At 40.2% G+C, this 20,015-nt stretch overlaps 1 protein-coding gene across 21 annotated transcripts in view; it reads right to left on the bottom strand.

Moving 5' to 3' along the window:
* KMT2C (lysine methyltransferase 2C) overlaps nucleotides 1-20,015 on the bottom strand; it is a 222,825-nt gene that overhangs the window by 62,794 nt on the left and 140,016 nt on the right. For 19 of the 21 annotated variants that reach the window (XM_088799766.1, XM_088799771.1, XM_088799770.1 and 16 more), the window contains 9 exons: nucleotides 17,797-17,916; nucleotides 15,456-15,572; nucleotides 11,873-11,974; nucleotides 11,559-11,663; nucleotides 6,723-6,904; nucleotides 6,309-6,473; nucleotides 5,219-5,328; nucleotides 4,533-4,598; nucleotides 3,370-3,582 (listed from right to left, as the gene is read on the bottom strand). In XM_088799766.1, the coding sequence (XP_088655892.1) occupies nucleotides 3,370-3,582; nucleotides 4,533-4,598; nucleotides 5,219-5,328; nucleotides 6,309-6,473; nucleotides 6,723-6,904; nucleotides 11,559-11,663; nucleotides 11,873-11,974; nucleotides 15,456-15,572; nucleotides 17,797-17,916 (1,180 nt within the window). The remainder of the gene's footprint in view (nucleotides 1-3,369; nucleotides 3,583-4,532; nucleotides 4,599-5,218; nucleotides 5,329-6,308; nucleotides 6,474-6,722; nucleotides 6,905-11,558; nucleotides 11,664-11,872; nucleotides 11,975-15,455; nucleotides 15,573-17,796; nucleotides 17,917-20,015) is intronic. The other 2 variants (XM_088799776.1, XM_074315075.2) reach the window with 1 other exon arrangement.

The following is a 20,015-nucleotide window of genomic DNA, read 5'->3' as shown; positions in this document are numbered from 1 at the left end:
TGCTCCACCAAAGTGAGGGTGAGGAAGAAGAAAGAAACGCATGAAGGAACAGGAATCACACCCACCACAGGAGAGAGAAGAGGATCTCAGCGTGGTGAGGAGAGAATCCCTCACGCTAACCACCTGCCCTGACGCAGCACTGGGCCTGGTCCACAGGACACCCTGCCCTTCAACCAGCGCACGCAGGGACAGGAACGCCAATGGAGCCACAATGACCGGTGACGCTGATGCGACACGAGAGAGCATAAATGTTGACATAAAAAGTGTAAAGTGGCCTATAAGGTGGCCCAAACATGACTGGTGTCACGGAAGGCTACGGTCCCTTCTCACCGACTTCTGATTCCCACAGACTACAATGAAGGAAAACACTCCTGCCCAAGTATGAGCAACTGTGCCATAAACACTCATGTATGAGGGTAAATAACCTCCGGAAGGTTGTGAAGAAGACAGTGGTTCTTCCTGAGGAGGGAAGGGGACGGCTGGGAGGGAGATGAGCTTCAGCACTGGCTTGTTGGCCGCTTTGCATTGTTTACGTCATGCAGAGTTGTCACCCACTGAAAACAAACCCGCCCTACCTACTGAGAGCAGCTGCAAGCACACAACCCTGCCTTAGCGAGGACTTCACCTTGCAGGCCCACCATTACAAACGTACCAGGCTATTCATCGTACCACTCAGAGTGGAAGACTGAAGAAAATGTAGAGGTCTGTCAATAAATAGTGGAACCTAGTTACTTACATCCACACAAAGGAATATGAAAACTGAGGCCATGAAAAACGAAGGACAGCGTAAAGGCAAGGAAAAGGAAAGTAAGGTAGCGACATGAAGAACACACACGCACCTGTGGGTTGTGTGTGAATACACCTCTGGAAGCACACAGAGTGGCTGGCTCTGGAGGAGTGAACTGACAAGAGGACAGGGGACATACGGACACCTCACTGTTTACCATCCCCCCCTTTTTTTTTCAATTTTAAACCAGGTGAATGTACTACTTGTCCAAAAATCCAATTTAAAAAGTTGAGGGACTTACAAAGAACACGACAGGACGTAATAGCCTCCCAACCTGGCTGCTTCCTCCTGGCGTATCTCCTTCGCCTCTCCGGGAACGACTTACTGCCACTCCAGACCCCTCTCTCCGCCCCTCTCTTGCCCATGCCTGCTCCTCACAGCCTGAGGGGCTACAAGGGGGCAGCAATGGAGGGGAAGGCACCGTGTTCCACTCTTGACACACACACACACACACACACACACACACACACACGCACACGCACACACTGCTCCTGTTTTTGTTAAGATTTGGGATTTTATTGCATGTAGTTTCCTGATCCCAGTAAGTAAACCAGAAAGAAACCTGCTTTGATTGTACAAGGAATTTGTTTCCCATCTGCTCAGGTGACTGTTTTGGGCTTATTTTCCTAAAGACATTTACCAGGGAGTTAAAAATCAACAAAGACAAAACAACGGGTAATGTTGCAGTGTTACAGGAGAATCACCAGTTCACTTGTACTTTGTAGATGCCTGTAGAATATTATGTGTGTATCCTGTGTGTAATATGCTGTATGATAAGACTTCTGTAGGGATATGTCTTCTTCTGACAGCCCCAACTGAGAACTGCACAAAGAAACAGCCACCATTTCTCAAACTGTTCTGCAGAACAGCAGTCACACCGAGAACCTCCTCTGGTCTGTTCTGAATGTTCTATTTTGTTTTTAAAAGCTTCTATGATGTCATACTTTGGAAATTAATCTGTACTATCAAAAAACCTCTCAAATTTATTGAAATTCAGCACTTCCTAGATTTAAGTAACTATAGAACCATTTTTCCAGACATTATCTAATATCTTCAGAAACTAGAATTCTTCACTGTATTCTGGCTGCTGGTTAATATGATCAATTCCTCCCAGATACAGACTATTTCTTTACAAGTCCCAATTCACTTAAAACTTCAAAATCAAATTTCCTGTTCAACGGTATCTGAGTATCAGTTATAGGTTAAGCATTGGAAAGCTTTTCTCCCAAACACACACACCTCAAAACATACCACTGCAAAAGAACTGTGAGCACCGACAGTGTGAGGGACACACCAGACGTGCGTTCTGAGCCACAACTCTCACCTGCACTAACAGCCTCCTGACAGATCCACTAGTGTCTCAACTCTTGGGCCTGACAGTCTAGTCACATCACAGCGGTGTTCCCTGTAAAATATACCATGTTTCCCCGAAAGTAAGACTTATTGTAATTTTATTTTAAGACTTATATTAATTTTTGCTCCAAAAGATGCATTAGGGCTTATGTCCAGGGGATGTCCTCCTGAAACATCACCCCACGGCTTCTTTTCCAGTGAGGTCTTGTTTCCGGGGAAACACGGTAGGTTAGGTCATGTCCCTCTCCTCTGCGGAAACCTCCACCCACTCACAGCAAATGCAAAGCCCCTTTGCTCACTGGGCTCGTTGTCCACTTGCTCTTCCCTCCGAGAATCAGAGGCTCACTCACTCAACTCATGCAAGTCGGACCTCAGACGTTGCTCTCAGGTCATCGGACCCCTCACACCACTCTATACGCCCCCAGTTCCTGTGACTCTGCTTTTTCCACAGCACTTGCTGAACACACTGTAATTCACTTATTCACTGTGTTATAAGGTTTAACAGTCTTTCCTCCTAACATTAAAGTAAGTTTCACGAGGGGAGAATTTCATCTGTTTTGTTCTCTGATACGACTTCCCACATCTAGGACACAGTAGGCGCTCAGTAAATACTGTTCAACGACAAGATGTGATGGAACAAAACTAATTCTTACTTTAAACAAGGCTTTGGTCATTTGCTTCAGAGATAAGCAAAAATGTAACTCACAACGAATTTAATACTAAAATTATGTTGTCATTTCAAGAATTCACCTAGAAAAACCTTGATACTAGATCAAGTGTTTATAAACAGATAGCTTATGATGAACATAAATTTATGATGAATAAAAATTTATACTTGAAGATTAAAATGTCTTTTCCATTTTCTGAAGAGAATGCATGGTCACACTTTGCTTTAGCTTAACCATCGTGTACAAGCTCACAGCACCCTGAGAAGTTTTATCCTGCTATCAAACGAGCCAAGCCCTCTCAGTTTTCCCATCTGTGACCCTCCACGAAATGGTGCTCCTGGAGATTTTGCTATCGTAGCTCTGTTCTCAAGGGTACAGGAAAGGAAGACAACATGAAAGGGGAGGTCCAAGAAGACCCCTCACTTAGAAAGGACAAGTGTCACACAAGGGCTAGCTAAGTGGAGAGAAGTTACCCTGAGGATGAATCATACATATCTTAAAAGCTTCTTTACATACTTTAATTCTTGCAAACGTACTCCATAGAATATAAATTCGTATTACCGCGACTGTCATCCATGTCACCATCCCTTGAATGCTCTGACTGGATGTCTGGAGGGGTCTGAAGGACAGCCACGCTATTCTGATTTATAATCTTCAATTTCAACTTTGGTTTTGACCGTTTTCTTCTTGGAACCGTAGCTGTGAGGCTCTGTAACTGAGTCATCCCTGATTCGGTCAAACACACACCATCCTGCGTGTAGGTCTTGGGTGGATCTAAAATTACAATATCCGAGCACACAAATTAAATCTTGTCTTCGTTTCTGATTGATAAAAGTTCATTAATGGTCCAAAATACCCAAGTCAAGGGAATGTGACTTCTATAAAGCAATTATCTACGAAACGCATGAATAATTAACTTAAGAACATTCAATTAAAACTAAGAGTAATTAGCTAACTTCCTTGAGTTACAGGCAGAAAGGTTGCAAGTTTTTAAAAAACGGTCTTCCTGGCATTTTGTTGATCGTGTGTCAGTTTCAGGATTCAAAAAGAAAGCACTAAAAGCAATGCTCAGCTACTCAACTATGAGCCTTTTCCTGGAGAACATGTTTTGCATAAGAAAAACAAGAATACTCTAGACGCCCACTTGGAAAGCAAAGTATCAATATAATCACTTACAGGGAGAGGTAGTAAATAAGGAGAGATCTGGCAAATATTTAAATGTGTAAACTTGCTATTCATTAGAACAATTGCTGTACTATCCCAATATTTTTGTATCAGATGATAGCAAACAGAAGTAGACAAAAGAATGACAGTTTAATAAGAATATATTAATCACTATGCCAGGCTGATCTATTACAGAAAAAAACAGCGTGAGATTGAATTAATTCAAAAGGAACCTGTTTGCTAACTAGGCCTTGTTTTCTGCTAACTGGTGACTAAGCACAGTGATGCATCAATGAAAGCAAAGCCAGGATGGCGTTAACGATTAAGAGCAGTCATTCCCACGGCCCACTGGGTGACACTTACAGGAAGACTGTCCCACTCAACCTGGAAAGATGAGCATTTTATACATCAATTACAGAAACGAGTACCCACATTAGGGGATTTAGGCTGAACATTCGTGATTCAGGAAGGTTTCATGGAACGTGTGGAAAGTTACACAAAAATGATGCATTTATACGCTTTTCGTAAAGACCAGCAAAATAAAGCATTTCAGATTTTACCTAGCTCTTTCACTTTTGTGACAATCTGTGCTACAAGTGAAGAGTCACAGCAGTCTGAGGAAGGCACTGAAATTAAAAACAAAAACAAAAACGTATGTAATTTTTTCAGAAATAGTAAAGTGTATTTAAAGACTTACAAATGATTAAAATTTCTATTTCTCTTTCTGTATTACAGAATTGTATACTTGAAACCTATGTAACTTTACTAACCATTGTCACCCCAATAAACTTTAATAAAAAAATATTTTCTATTTCTGTACCTATTTTACTGAAATAAATACTGAAATAAAAATTTGAAACAGTTAGAAGCTGTCTTTAAGATAACAAAAAAGAAGTGATGGAGGAAATACACACATGTGGAAGAAAACTGGTAAAGATAAAGAAGTACAACTACATTTTTACAAACTGCTAATAATTACAAAATTATGAGTCTTAAAAGCAAAAATTACATTTTATATGTAAAATATGTTTAATATACATTCTTTATGTAAGCAAATTGTCTTAATATAATAAGTTGGGATAAGAGTTAATTTACAACAACAACAACAAAACTTATTTTTCATAAAATACTTGTCCAAATAATAGTTGCACAAAAAGCGGATTAGAGTTACACCCAGTCGCTGGTTACGGACATCACGGCACAGAGAGCTGTGAAGAGCAGACTCACTGCTCATGTGTGTTCTTACCATTTGACGTAGGCATATAGGGTCTGCACATGCTACAATCAAAACCAATGTCGGCTACATTTTCCACTTCCTCTTCAGTGTTTAAGTTTTGACAAACTGCATGCATCCATCTAAAAAGACAGTATTTGTACATCGAGAAAAAAAAAGAAGAAATATACTGAGAACGGTTTCCTTTTAAAAACAAGAGTTCACAGTCTCCAACTTCAAGCTCCTAAACCTCAAGTGATCCCCGTATCTGGACCACCATCGCCTAACCCTGCCACCTGACCCACAAAAATTTTCATAGCTGAGAAGGAGGAAAGAAAAGGACTGAAATCAAGTACTTCGAAGGAAGCAAAGCACATTGCACGAGGAGGATGGGGTAACTGTTGAACGATCATACCCCAAAGATCTCAGCGACAGCTGGGAGGAGGCCAAGCTGGGCCAGAGGAGAGCAGGTCGGGAGGCTGCAAACGGGGCAGCCAGCATGCACCCCATGAAATGCACCAGTGTGAGCAGGTACAGGTCACGCAAGGATGGTGACTACAGTTGTGAAATAAAAGGAGGTGTCTTGCCTTAGAACAAAGCGCTGGTCGGCAGAGTGCTGAGTCCTGTGCTGCTGATACAGTATTACAACTAACAGCACATGCGCGGAACGAGCACCATAATATCCCACCGAACCCCAAGATGACTTCCTGGATTTTGAAGCTGCACACAAACCACTTAGGGAAGGTGGGAAATGGTATCTAACACGTAGTTATTTAGCATCGAGAGCTTTAAGAAAAAGTGGTTTAAGGAAAACAGACTGTGTAAGACTCTTGGCAAAATCTAATAAAAGATTCAGAAACCCTTGTAGAAAAATGCATATACGCAGGCAGTAATTCTGCATCTAATTTCAAGGAATTCATAAACCCTTTAAAAAAGCCTCAGTTAAAAATCTTGAGTCGGGAACTGAGAATACAAAACAGGAAACTTCTGTAAGTTTCTACTGACTATAAACCTAGAGGAAAAGTCTTGTTTCTTTAAGAAGAAATTTATTTTCCAATTTCCTTCTGCTCCACTCAAGAGAGAAAAGCTGGCGACAGACACAAGAACAAATACCAGCCCGTACCTGTCACACTGCCTGCACTGCAGAATGAGGTCCTCCTCTCTGTAGTTGCGATGGCAGACGGGGCAGGACGCCAGGCTGGCACAGGGGGCACACTGCGTGTAATTGTTCTGCCACTCACATCGCAGGCCCGCACACGTGGCTCCACAGTGTCTGCACGAAACACACCTGAAACCCGACACCCCCAAGTCGCAATTTTCTTTAGTTACTTGGTTCATGTAATTCAAGAAGTTCTACATGAACAGGATGGGGAAAATTATTTCACGCATATTTGACCAGTTTTTGATTAGTGATAGCTATCATGGCAAACATGTATTATGTAATTAAACACATGTGGCTAAGTTTTTTTAAAACTAAAGTAATGTGGGGAACTTGGAACTTGAAAGAGGAACAAGGGAAATGTAAGTCCTCGAGTACCATTTGCACTTCCAGCCTCCTTTGGGAACCGTCTGCAGCGGAGGGTCTAGGCAGTAGGTGTGGTAACTTATGTCACAGTCGTCGCACAGCAGCAATCTTCCCGGGTCAGTTGCCTTCCCACAGGCTTCACACACAGTACACTCCAGACACCTCCAGCCTTTGCTAAGAACCACTTTAGTGATCTGCAAGAGAAACAACCAATCCATGTGATTTATCCAGCAACCTATGCCTCGTTTTACACAATGGAATATACCTGTAAATGAATATGGTGCTTATGCAGGTGAAAGCAGGACAGTCACAAGCAGCTAACACTTACTGAGCTCCAGCAGTGGCCCAACACTGAGGTGGGCACATTCGTTACTTTCAGGAGTCTACCTATCAGACAGAATAGAGGTGGTATATATTTTCATGCCTTTTTTAGAGCCCAAATAACTACCTTGTGTTATAGATTTTATGCCTATTTTATAGATGTGGTGACTGGATTTTACAGAAATCAAGTAAACTACCCCATTATTGCTAATAAAAGATTTAAACTGTATTAACGTAGTTTTATCTATGACATTTCATGATTTAGGTTTCTGAAACTTGTAACATATATTGTATAGGGACTAGCACATTAAAATCAATATAAAAATGCAGGAAAATGCAAGTAAAACATGACTTCCCAAGAACATTTCCTGAGGGTGGACGTTGTTAGGCTATAAAGATAGGACTTCTGAAGTTCACGTTCTTTCTTCTGTTTATTGCCTCTGCTGCAAAGGTCTAAGTTAGTTTGAGACTCTCTGGAAAAGTCGGAGCATCTCTATACTTCTAGTCAATTCCTCATAGCATCGTATCATATATTATTAAGAATGTGGAACCAACGCAAAGATCTCAAAAGAGTGGAGTCTCTTCATAGAAAGGACCACAAAGAGCCTGTGTTATAATGAAATATCAAGCAATCAAGACAGAATAACAATTCAGATCATCGACTCATCCAGAAGTGTAAAAGCTACCTTAGAGGAAAACAAAAGAGTTAAATAAAGGAACAACTATCAAAATGGCATCAAACTTTCCAACTCTGGCTGCTAAAATAGAGTAATAGTTTCCAATTCTACAGGAAAATAACTTTTCAAGGTACAATTCTTCACCAAGTAAACAAGCAATTAAGTGTGGAAGTAGGACATACAACACATCTGCCAAATGAAGTTATTTAGCGAGCTGAGGAACAGAACAAGGGTATGCACCAAGAAAAGGGAAGACGTGGGACCCAGAAAGCAGTAACCCAATGAAGGACAACAGCCCGAGAAGTTAAAGGATGAGAGCGGAGCAACAGACCTAGATCCGAACAGGTAAAGGGGAGTGCGGGGAGGGGGCAGGACTCTGCCCAGAAACAAAGTTCTTGCCAAAATAACCGGGTATGATTGTGCTATAGCAGGTAGAAAGAAACAACAAAAGCCAATGAAGAACCAGGAACCATGATTTTCTTCTTCCTGGGAAAAACTGCATGAAAAAGGAAAGAAAGTCACAGTATGCCATTTAGATCTTCAGTGAACCTTTACCGAGTCATAACCAACCCTGTTTATGAGCTAAATGTAGTGAAACAACTACGGAGAAGGCAGGAGGGGGCTTCTGAGAGCGACCGTAGCCTTTACTGATTCACAGCGGCAAGCACACAGCATCTCCCATAGATACAGCAGCGGCACCAGCGTGCTGTTGAGAGCCACAGCGTTTCCTACAAGCAGGGCCTGACGGGCAGAAGGGAACAGGGCTGCCTGTGGGAACAGGGCTCAGATGCAAAGGTAAGGATAAGGGTTGCTGCTCAGTCATTAGAAGGCTTTTAAAGCCATTTGATATTTTAAGTCGCATATTTATTACTTTGATTAGCCTATTAATTCTTTTAAATTAGGCTTGGATTATCAATTTCATTCTTTACCCAAATGGAGGAAAGGCCTCCAGTAGGAACAGCAGGGTGGCTCAGAGCCAGCAAACATTTTCTGTAAAGGCTCAAAGAGTAAATATTTTAGATTTTGTGGGGCATCTGGTCTGCTGGATTCCACAACGGTGCCACTGTAGAGTGACACCAACTATAGACATATGTGAACAAAAGAACATGTCTGTGTGCCAACAACACTTCATTTACGAAGGCAGGCAGCGGGCGAGATCGGGCGGTGGTTTCCTGGCACAGAGGTGCCTGGCACAGAGGCTGAAGATAAAGTGGGAGGCAGATCCCAGGGATTCAGCGGGAACTTTTTTTCATGTTATAGCTTCATTCCCACTAAGTTTTCTTATTTCACCGTATTTCACAGATACCTACACTTTGTGGTCCTTTACAGCCAAACACTCAAGTTAATCAGTTCATATTCACTCTCTAACACACTACAGTCTGGTCCGTGCCCATCACCAATGAAACTGCTCAGGTCAGTCAGTCAAGACCTCCTCACTCCCACATCTAGTTGACACGTTAGCATCTGGTATTTGACCTCTCTACAGTATTTCAACATTTGAACAATTCCCCACCCTTTGAAATTCCCTTTGTACAGCTTTCAGGGCTCTACCATCAACCCTTTCTTCTCCTATTGACTGGTTTAGTCTTTATTTTTAAGAGCTCTTTCAAATAAGGTATCATTACCCAGGGTTCCATCCGTGCTACCATTACAAAGTCGCAACACATGTGTTTTATAGACTATAATGGATATCTGCTTCAACTGCGGTGCAGTACTGGTGAGAGACCCTTCTCCCATCACAAAATACCAGAAAATTGGGCAAAATGTATGAAGCATTTGGACAAAAGGCTGAACCCGCCTGTGGTTTCTCAGAGGAGGGGAAGAAGTGAGGTGAGTCCTATGATATTTCGCCTGTAGACATTTTCCAGGACGCTGCCCAGGGAGGCAGGACCCCAGAAGGAGACAATGGTCTCACCGCCTTGAACACAGGATAGAATCCAGGGAAGAGGAGGCCGCTGGAATGTGCAGGACAGAGGACTGGAAAGCAGAAACAATAAAGAGGAAGAGCTCTCGAAGCCTACATAGCATCCCCCGAAGTCTTTGGCAGAACCAAGCTGCACATCTAGGAGGCCAGAGGAGGACCCACAGCAGGGTGAGCAGCACCCAGTGGGAATCTGTAAGCTGAACAAGTATCAGCGCTCACACAGGACTGGAAAACATTTGAATCCCCACCAGTCAGAGTGAAAAGAGACTGGGGAGTGGAATGGGGGAGGCTGGGGTGGAGGGGTGTGGGGAGAATTCAGTGGAGACCATACAAAGGCCATGCCTCAAGTATAGCATTGCCAGAAGAACAGTTACAAAAGTGGGATCTGGGGAACCCCAGTGGGTCTGTGAGGTCAAAACTATTTTCATAGTAATACTGAGATGTTGTTTGTCTTTTCCACTTTCGTCAACCCACAGATGTTTTGCAGAGGCTACAAGACGTCCAAAATATCATCACACTGACACCATATAAGCTCTGTCTGTATATTTTTGTTCTAAAATATTCCCAGTTAAAGGGGATCAAATATATGGTGATGGAAGGAGAACTGACTCTGGGTGGTGAACACACAATGGGATTTATAGATGATGTATTACAGAAGTGTACACCTGAAATCTATGTAACTTTACTAACAATTGTCACCCCAATAAACTTTAATTAAAAAAAAAATTCCCAGTTAAAATCCAAAATGGTAAGCATTCAATAAGTAATACCCTTATAAATAAAATCTCTATTGAGTCCTCAATAATTTTTAAGAGTGTTAAGGGTTCTAAGACTGAAACATTTAAGAATAGATACCTTATTAAAAAGTAAAAAGGCTCTCTAGAACCACCCCAGAAAGTTTTTAAAGAAGCTTCAAAAGGTTGAAATTTATCCACAAATAACTTCCTGCCAAAACAAAAACTAAGTATTTTTTGAAGGAATAAAATCCAGACTCCCAACAATATATTATCACAATGCACAATGTCTACATTCAATCAAAAACTACTAGATGTAGGAAAAAAAAGCAGGTAAACATACCCTGATGAGGTGAGAGATTACTTACTACAATGAGAAATGCCAGATAAATATAAAGATTTGAAAGAAAAAAAAAATTTAAAACTGCAAGATAACTATTGACTGTAAAATGGAACTCAGGTTAAAAAATACAATTATCTGAGTGAAAAACCCACTGGATGGGCTTAAAAATATATTACATACAATATAATAACAGTGAGTTTGGGAAATGTAATAGAAACTACACAAACAGAGAAAAACAACTGGAAAAAGTCAACAAAGTGTCAGTGATTTGCAGGAAATGTCATGCAATTTCTCACATACACCCAACACGTGTGCACAGGTGCAGGCACACACACAACTGATTCCAGAAATGGGGGGAGAGTGTTGGGGCACAGAAAAATTTTGAAGAAATAATGGCCACGATTGTTCCAAACCCGATTAAAAATATGAACCTTTCGTATACAGGGTTGAGGGTTGAGCAGAGTGACTGTTGGAAGAGACCATGATGGGCTAAGTACTCTAGACGCTCTCAACTTTTATAACCAACAGACAGGATGAATCAACTAAACCTCGAGGCTTAGAAAATAATAGTATAAAGTATCTTTTCAATTAAATATATGCATTTTGGGTCAGACTTTTTCAAGACAACAGCAGGATAATTACTACAATTTAAGACATCAGATTTATGGAGTTAATTTCTTGAAGTAACATTTTAAAGGCAATACTAAAAGTACTTCAATATTGTCACATATGCACAATAACCCTGATGAACAATACTTGATTAATTGTAAGAAATGGAAGCAGCACGATAGCATCCAAATCAAATGTCAACGCGCCTGTGTGAAGCCATTCAGATGGAAGCCTCCTTACCTTAATACTGACGCAGTACGGATGGTAGCACTGCCCACACTGCGAACAGGCAAGCAGCCTGCCCTCTGCTCCTTGGCCAAAACTGCCACAGACGACACACATGTCCTGAAACGCAGAACACGTGGACATGTGTTAAATCAGGCACTAAGCCAAGAGTGTACTAACATCCTAATTTTATCATTTTGTAACAGGACCTTCTCAGCTAATACAGCGACAGAGCTAAATAACGGGATGACAGCAGTGCAAACGCGATAAAGAAGAAATGGGCAGGAAGGAGTTCCAAAGTGGAAGGCCAGCAAGAACTCAGTTCATACCTGATGCAAAGTGAACTTGTCGCTGCTAGAAAACAACACAACTGTATTGTGCATGGAGTTTTCTTCTTCATCCTTATTTGATGAAATGTCGGCAGCAGACACCTATAAAAAGGAAAATACACAAAGCATGCAGTTATAGTTTTCAACTGAATTATACTGAACTGGAAAGTTTGAGACGATTCATAGACAAAACACAATGTCTGCCGAGGTCTAGACTAACAACCTCAAATTAGATTATTACCCAGATCCTGCCATAAAAGTGCGAGACATGACATTTTTAGTCACCTAACTGTCTCTTCAGAGTTACAAGTCCCATAGATCAGGAAGTAATGAGAAAACTATAAACCTGTTTTTAATAAGACTAATTACCCAGAAATCCTAATCAAGAAACAATAAAAGTCATATTTGTGTATGTGTATATATACATACATATATACACATGTATATACACACATGCACCTATATATACATGCATCGCTCTACTTCAGTGACTCTTAAAACCTGAAACATGTTTAGTCCAAATTGAGATGTGCTCTAAGTATGAAATACCCACTAGATTTCAAAGACAGTACCTAACAAAAAGTAAGTAAGGCTCATGAATAATTTTGTATAATTTATACATTAAATGTTGAAATGGTAGCATTTTAGCTACACGGCGTCAAAAAATACACAATAAAGTTAAATGTCACTGGTTCCCTTTCCTTTCAAATGTAGCTACTAGGAAGTTTTAAGCTGCATATGTGGTTCACATTATATTTCTTTTGGAAAGCACTACTTTGAATAATATTCAAAATAACAATATTTCAATCACTTACCAAAGTTTCAGTATGAGCCACAGGATTATCAACTACAGAGTTTACTTCTGGACTTAGGTTAAATTTGACCAAATCAAATTTGGATTTGTAGGATTCAAAATCCATACACTAACATGAGTAGTATCTCTAGATATTAACAACCAACAACCACAATATGAAATTAGCACAACACTACCGTTTACAATAGCATAAAAAATATGGAAGACTTAGGGATAAATCTGAGAAATGGTGTGGAAGGCCTGTATGATGAAACCTAAAGAACATCACTGAATGAAATTAAAGACCTAAAGAAGCAGAGCTAGAGATACAATGTTCATGAGTTGAAAGACTCAATATGGTTAAAATGCCAATTTCCCCCAACTGGATCTATAGTTTGAATGCAAACCCCATCAAGATCCTAACAGGCCTATTTGTAAAAAGTGACAAGCTAATTCTAAAATTCATATAGAAATAAGAAGAATTTAGGGTAGCTAAAACATCTTTGAAAAAGTAGAAAATTAGAAGACTAACAGTGTCTGATTTCAAGAGTAGTTATAAATTAGAAGTAATCAAGATGGCACCATATTGGCCTAATACAAAGAACTGGATCAACGGTATAGCAAAATTAGATCCACAAACATACAGAGAACTATTTTTCAAGAATGATACAGGGGTAACTCAGAGAAATGGTGCTAAAACAATAGTATTCAATACACAAAAATGAACTTTGATCCATATTCCTACCATACATAAAATTAATTCATTGGATCATAGATCTAAATGCAAAACCTAACACCATAAAACTTCTACAAGAAAACACAGAATATGTTTGTAACCTTGGGGTATGCAAATATTTCTCAGACACTGAGAAAAGCACAATCCATAGAAGAAAAAATTTATAAATTGGACTTCATCAAAATTAAAGCATCTGGTCTTTGAAAGACACAGTTTAGAAAATGAAAAGACAAACCTAAAAATGCAAAAAAACATTTGCAAATAAAACATATGATAAAGAACTTTTGTTGGGAATACATAAAGAAATCTCAAATCAGGAAGTTAAAACTACTCAGTTTTTTAAAATGTACTAGAGATTTGAAGAGTGACTTTATCAAACAAGATATACAGACAGCAAATAAGCACGTAAAAAGCTAATCAACGTTAGTCATTTAGAGAAATGCAAATGAGATACTATTAACATACCTGCTACAATGGCTAAAATTAAGACTGACCACACGGAGTACAGGTGAGTATGTGGAAAACATGGGTATCTCAAACACTCTTGTGAATATAAACTGTCTCACCCAACTTGAAAAACAGCCTTTTCTTAAAAACTAAGCATACACATAGCATATATGCAGGCATTCCACTCCCAGATATTTACACATGTGAAAAGAAAGCATATGCCCATAGATGGACTTAAACATACTGTGTTTCCCCGAAAATAAGACCTAGCTGGACAATCAGCTCTAATGAGTCTTTTGGAGAAAAAAATTAATATAAGACCCGGTATTATTTTACTATAAGACTAGGTATGAGATGATCTATGATATGATATAAATATAATACCGGGTTTTATCCTAATCTTTGTTCCAAAAGACGCATCAGAGCTGATTGTCTGGCTAGTTCTTATTTTCAGGGAAACAGGGTGAAGGTTCACGGCGGTGTCCTTTCTAACAGCCAAAAAATGGAAGCAGCAGTGTCCTTTAATAGGTGAACAGACACACATCCATGATATGAAATACTCTTCAGCGACAAAAAAGAATGAATTATTAATACATGCAGGAGCATAGATTAATCTCAAAATAATTATGCTGAGTGAAATAAATTAGACCAAGAAGAGTACACTTCACTCATACAAACTCTGGAAAATGTAAACTAATCGACAGACAGGTCCTGCCAGGGGTGAGGACTGCTGACAGAGGGCAAGGCAGAGGCCTTTCAGAGGGGCATGAAGACACTTTGGGGTGACATGTCCACGGCACTGATTGTGGTATGGTTCTCACAGGTGTGCACATGCGTCAGCTCAGAACTGTACACTGCAAACATTTGTACTTTATGTCAATTTACCTCAATAAGCCTGTTCATTTGGGGAGGAAAGTTGCTTTTTTAAAAAAGGACCATAATCCAAGTTTCCTTACTCCTTTAGTAGCAAAATTAAACAATTCCACCTGCCTTCTGAACTTAAAATGACAATTAGAATTTGAAAAACAGGATTTTGGTAAAATAGATATTATAGGAAATATCTGCCATTCCGTGCCAAATATAGTTTTTCGATACACATTTAAAGAAAGCCTCCTAACGTGTCAATGAGCCAATATTTATCAATCTTAAATGACAACATGTCAAAGACAGTCCTACAACCCTCAACATTTTAGAGTCTATAACCAACCTGCAACATTTGTAGTTTTGTGTAAGCCATATTATAACACTGAGAGCAACGATAAGCAAAAACTAAAAATGTCGGCATAATTTTTTTCAAAGAAACAAAAATGCAACAGGAGTTTGCTCTTTTTTTTTAATGGAAAAATATGTATTGCGTTTGGACTTTTGGGAAGGGTTGGCACAGAAAGGTCACTGACAGAGGAAGGCGACAAGAGAGAAAAAGGGTAAGAAGGCAGGTTTAAAAGAAGTTTAAAAAGAAAAAAAGCAAAGCAGAGACATAGTAAAATAAGGTAAAACTGGCAGCCTATCTGTGTGACCCTTAGGATCTCCGTGATTTGCTCCCACGGAGAGCATCACCAGCAGCCCACAGGTTAAGGATCCCAGAATGGGAAGGAAGGAAGCCTTACCCCAGGTAACACAACTGCCCCGATGCCACTTTTCAGTCTTGACCTGCCTCTGCCACCACGTCCCGACAGGCCTGCACCACGAGGCCTCCGCTTTCCCGGAAATCCCGACCCACGGCCCTGCACGACAGAGAAGGAAAGTCAGCAATCTGCGCAAGACCCAGGGAATTTCAACATCCAAATGTGAGGTGAAACAGCTTATTAAATGTAAACAAATAGTTGCTTCTCGCCTTTATTCTGATCAGATGATAAATATTAAGAGACCTGGATTATTACTTCTATCGTTCAAGATGTATTCTGCAACTTAAATATATACTCTATATAAACATGACATGCCTGTAACCTGAGCCTCAAGCTTTGGGTCTGTCACTGTAAACACTCGGCAGCAGCAAACCTTGGCTTTACTGCCCGTTTCCTCATCACACAGCCCAGGTGGCGATAATGGCCACGGCCCATGCAGGTATCTCCCTGTGCAGCCACTTGTGTTCAGCATGGAGTACAAGGGAGGTCTCCCGCGGCCACGTCTCAGTCGGCACAGTGACAACTAACAGACTGCTCTCAGTACTGTTCACTCTCAACAGTCTCAGAAGGTCAGTCCCCTTCTATTACCCCATTTTAGAGATCAGTGCACTGAAGGACGAAAGGGTTAAGTAACTTGTCCGAAGTCACAGAGCCAGCACGGCTGGCTCTAGTAACCCCTCTTCTGCCCTACTCCACTACATGAAAACTGCGTTTCACTAGAAGACAACAGCATCTTTCCCGCCATTAAAACGGTCCATTTCCTTTGCTGTTCAGTAGTTGTCTGTGAGCTGAACATGGGGCCTCATTCTGCTACAGTATTTAGAGGACAATTTATGTCAGGACAGGAGAACTGATGCAAGGGGACAAAGCTTGCTTTAAATCATCGAGATGATAATTACTTGAAATGGAAACAATTTATCTGAATATTTATCCAACACAAGAAAAAATTCTATGGGAAAACATGTTAAATTTCACCCTAATATTTTCACAGTAAGTACTATGATTATTTGTTGTTATTTTTCTTGTTTATAGTCAGACTTGTTACTACCTCCAAAAACCCGGCATTTACACACGCTTGTGTATTTAAAATTGTTAGAGTACTCAGGAAAATCCTTCGATATTTTTGCCTAGCAAGTTAAACAGTATGCCCCTTGTTCAACTGAGGTCCCCAATCATAGTTTGAAATGCTGAATTCATCACCTATTAGCAGAATGGTTTCCAAGTCAATAACTTATGATTATTTTGAGCATAAATGCACATAAACAAAGGGAAGAGAGAATCTTCTTCGCCCTTCAGTTTTAACAAATAAAGCCAATTTCCAATTTTCAAACTGCCTCTCCGCTAGATCTCTCGAGCTTCTCTGAACAGGGATGGGCAGGGTCGGGATGAAGTTGATCGCTTCTTGTTGTTTTGTTAATCAGCATAAAGGGTTTTTTATAAATCTGAGATTAAATCAAGACTATAGTAATTTTACAATTTATTTTTCCTCAACATCCAATGAAACAGGTAAGAATAAGTGAAAATCTATTTGCTTGATAATTGTCAAACAAGTCATCTTTTATACACTTAAAACAAATATTTATACTTTGAACACCTTGCATAATATCAGAGTAAACTGAAAAAATAGTGCTTCCAATGGTGACAGAAAACTAAGTGGAATCTAGGATGCCTTTGAAATCTCTGAATAATCTAAATTACACAGCCTTATTCCAGAATTGTATTAAATGTAGTAGATGTAGAAAAATTATGTTCTCTAGTCAGTAAAATATTTTAACTTTTCAGATGATTTCAAACGGTATCAGACCACTTAACTTCCTTTAAGGACTAGCAGTCACACAGTGACGTAGAAAAGAGGTCCTGTAATTCTGATGTTAACACAGAATTAAATCTGCTGCAATTCTCCTATTTCTTCTCCATTAACATGTTAATGCATTAATAGGTTAATGAAGTTTTTCGTTTATTCTTTTCTAAGCAACAAAATTTTATGGTATTGTGAATAACCCGAGTCCTTAATTACTTTACAGCCTATGTGACAAGGATTCCCCCCATACTGAAAATTACAACATAAAAGGAAGAAACCATTAAAAGAGGTATTAAAAAAAAAATGACACTTAAAATCAGTCATGTGAAATTGCAATCTGATTTCCTCCTAATCCAGATTTTTAAGTGCAAGCATGTTGTTTCTTCACATTAACATTTTGAGATTAGAAACGTGGCTCTGGAAGCTAAACCACTTAGCAAAGAAAGGTTCAATCTTAACTTCTACTCAGATAAAACCAACCAGAAAGAAATGATACATGAATGTAAATGCAATTTTATTTACCACTTTGATGCTCCAAAGGCCACTGCCAGGAAGCTGCCTGGGTTTAAAAATTTCCCGACCTTCTGAAATGTCTGGGGACCAGGAAGGTGGGCTCATGGTATTATGGGTGCTCCAAGCCCCCTAGGATATGGCAGGTGAGAAAACAGATGAATGAAACTCAGCAACGCAAAAGGTCAAGCCAGCAACTAAGGAGTTCCCAACAGCAAAACCAAATGCAGACGTGTGGAAGTTTAGGGCAAATTGCTTCAAGGGAGGGCAACAAGCTTAGCACTCACAGTGACTTTACACATAAATGTTTGCAGCTATTATTTACATTAAATCTTTTCTTCTGGTTGAAACATTGGTATAATGAAACATTAAAAATGAAGGCTTATATGACATCAACACTGACTTAGGAACTGCAACTACAGCACCAAATATAAATAAAAGTCAATCAAACTCCTGGAATAACACTGTAAGAAACTATTTGGGAATTACTCTCTTCCAACAGGATCACTCCACCAGAAAGGAGAAAAACATAACCTTAAAGAATGTTACACACACCTATTGCTTTTAACAAACAAACCAGCAGGCAAAGACAAGCAATCAGAAACGCGAGCAATAAACAAACACATTCACTTTAAATTGTGGAAAGTTAGTTTGTAACCTTAAGATGCAAATACCATTATAATCTTAGCACTTCATCACTCTTCCTTGAGTGACCAGTAGTTGCGGGTTTTGGCTTTTTATTTTTATTTAGGGAACTATTATACTTAGATTACATCCAAGGGACTAATTTGAAAAGTAAAATGTTAAAGCAAATTGTCCTAAATTTACAAATTAAAATGCCTCAAGTACCTGATTATGCAAGAAATAGTATCTTATAAAAATAGTTAAACGAAAACTAAGACAGTTTACCTTCCAAACAACCACATTCAGTAACAACCTGAACTAAGCTGATAAGCAGCATAAAGAAAAATGTTTATTCCGCAAAGATAACATTTTAAAGGAAAACACAAAACAAATGTCAAATCAATAAAGAACCTATTTTGAATTAGGTTGTTTGACAAGGCATGTTACAAATTTTACCAATTAAATAACCAAAACTTAAGAAACACAGTACTTACCAGGTGTCTAGAATCCTGTCAGATTAACATGTGGTAGCCTATTAACCACATAAAAATACCAGCGGGAATTTAAATACCAACCAAAAAAGAAGAGCATGACTACCCTTTGTCAAGCAGACAGTTAATGGAATGGCAGTGCTTGGGGGAGCCACACAAGGGAGAGACTGGCTGAACTTGTAATTAACCTACCTACCAACTCTCAAGCTTAGCCAGGGGCTATGCCGATTTCACCTGACAGGAGAAGTACTACCTCACTTTCCCACCGTCAGACCCACTCGCATCTATGCCTTGCATCCAGGGTCTTCGGTAACCTCTGTGCTGCCGAAATTCATCTCTCTATCCTCAGCATCTAATGCCTGTGCCGGTTCCCTGCCCTCCTGTGCTGACCATCTCAGTCTCTCAGGCAATTCTCCCCCCAAGGGGACCTCAGAGGCCTCTCTACAGTCTCATCTCTAGGGGGGGCTGTACACACCTTCTCAGTCTCCCGAAAGCACCTGCTCTGAGAGCTGCACGTTAGTAACATTTTCCACTTCCTTCCTGGCGTTTCCATTCTGCCACACAAAACCTCTGGGGTTCACCGTGCCTAGAATCTCTCCCTTACCCAGTCCCATTTCATAATCTTCCCCGTCTTTGGAAATGGACTGCGAGTCATTTGATCTGGTCTTTTCCCTCATCGCTCTCGCCTGCTTCTTCAATCCTCTTCCCGCCACTCCTTAAGTCCAGAGGAACTTTTCAAAACTGTCAGTCTGATCAAGCAGGTCACGACCTGTTTGCAACCTTCCCCCGTTCTCAGTGCACGTACAGGTGCACGTACCATACGCAGCCTGCCTGCCCATTGCAGCTCCCCAGCCTCAGCTTGCAGGGGGCCCCTCTCTCCCGAGCATGCCCAGCTCTGCCACACGAGCCCCGCTGACTCAGAACAGGCCACCGGCCCAATGGCTGCCTCTTCCAATTCTTCAGGTACGCACGGCCTTAAGTACTAACCTTTCCTCAGCGCTCGCTCCGAGGGAACCACCTCGTCATCTCCTTTGTCACACCTTTTGCATCTTCTCAGTGATCACAATGTGGGGTTATGTCTTATTGTCTGTAATTATTTAGTGGTAGGAGTGGGGG

Source organism: Rhinolophus sinicus, chromosome 8, assembly GCF_057876585.1.
Source record: "Rhinolophus sinicus isolate RSI-liver-muscle chromosome 8, RSI-T2T, whole genome shotgun sequence".
Classification (NCBI taxonomy): domain Eukaryota; kingdom Metazoa; phylum Chordata; class Mammalia; order Chiroptera; family Rhinolophidae; genus Rhinolophus; species Rhinolophus sinicus.
This window is presented reverse-complemented; position numbering and strand designations above follow the sequence as displayed.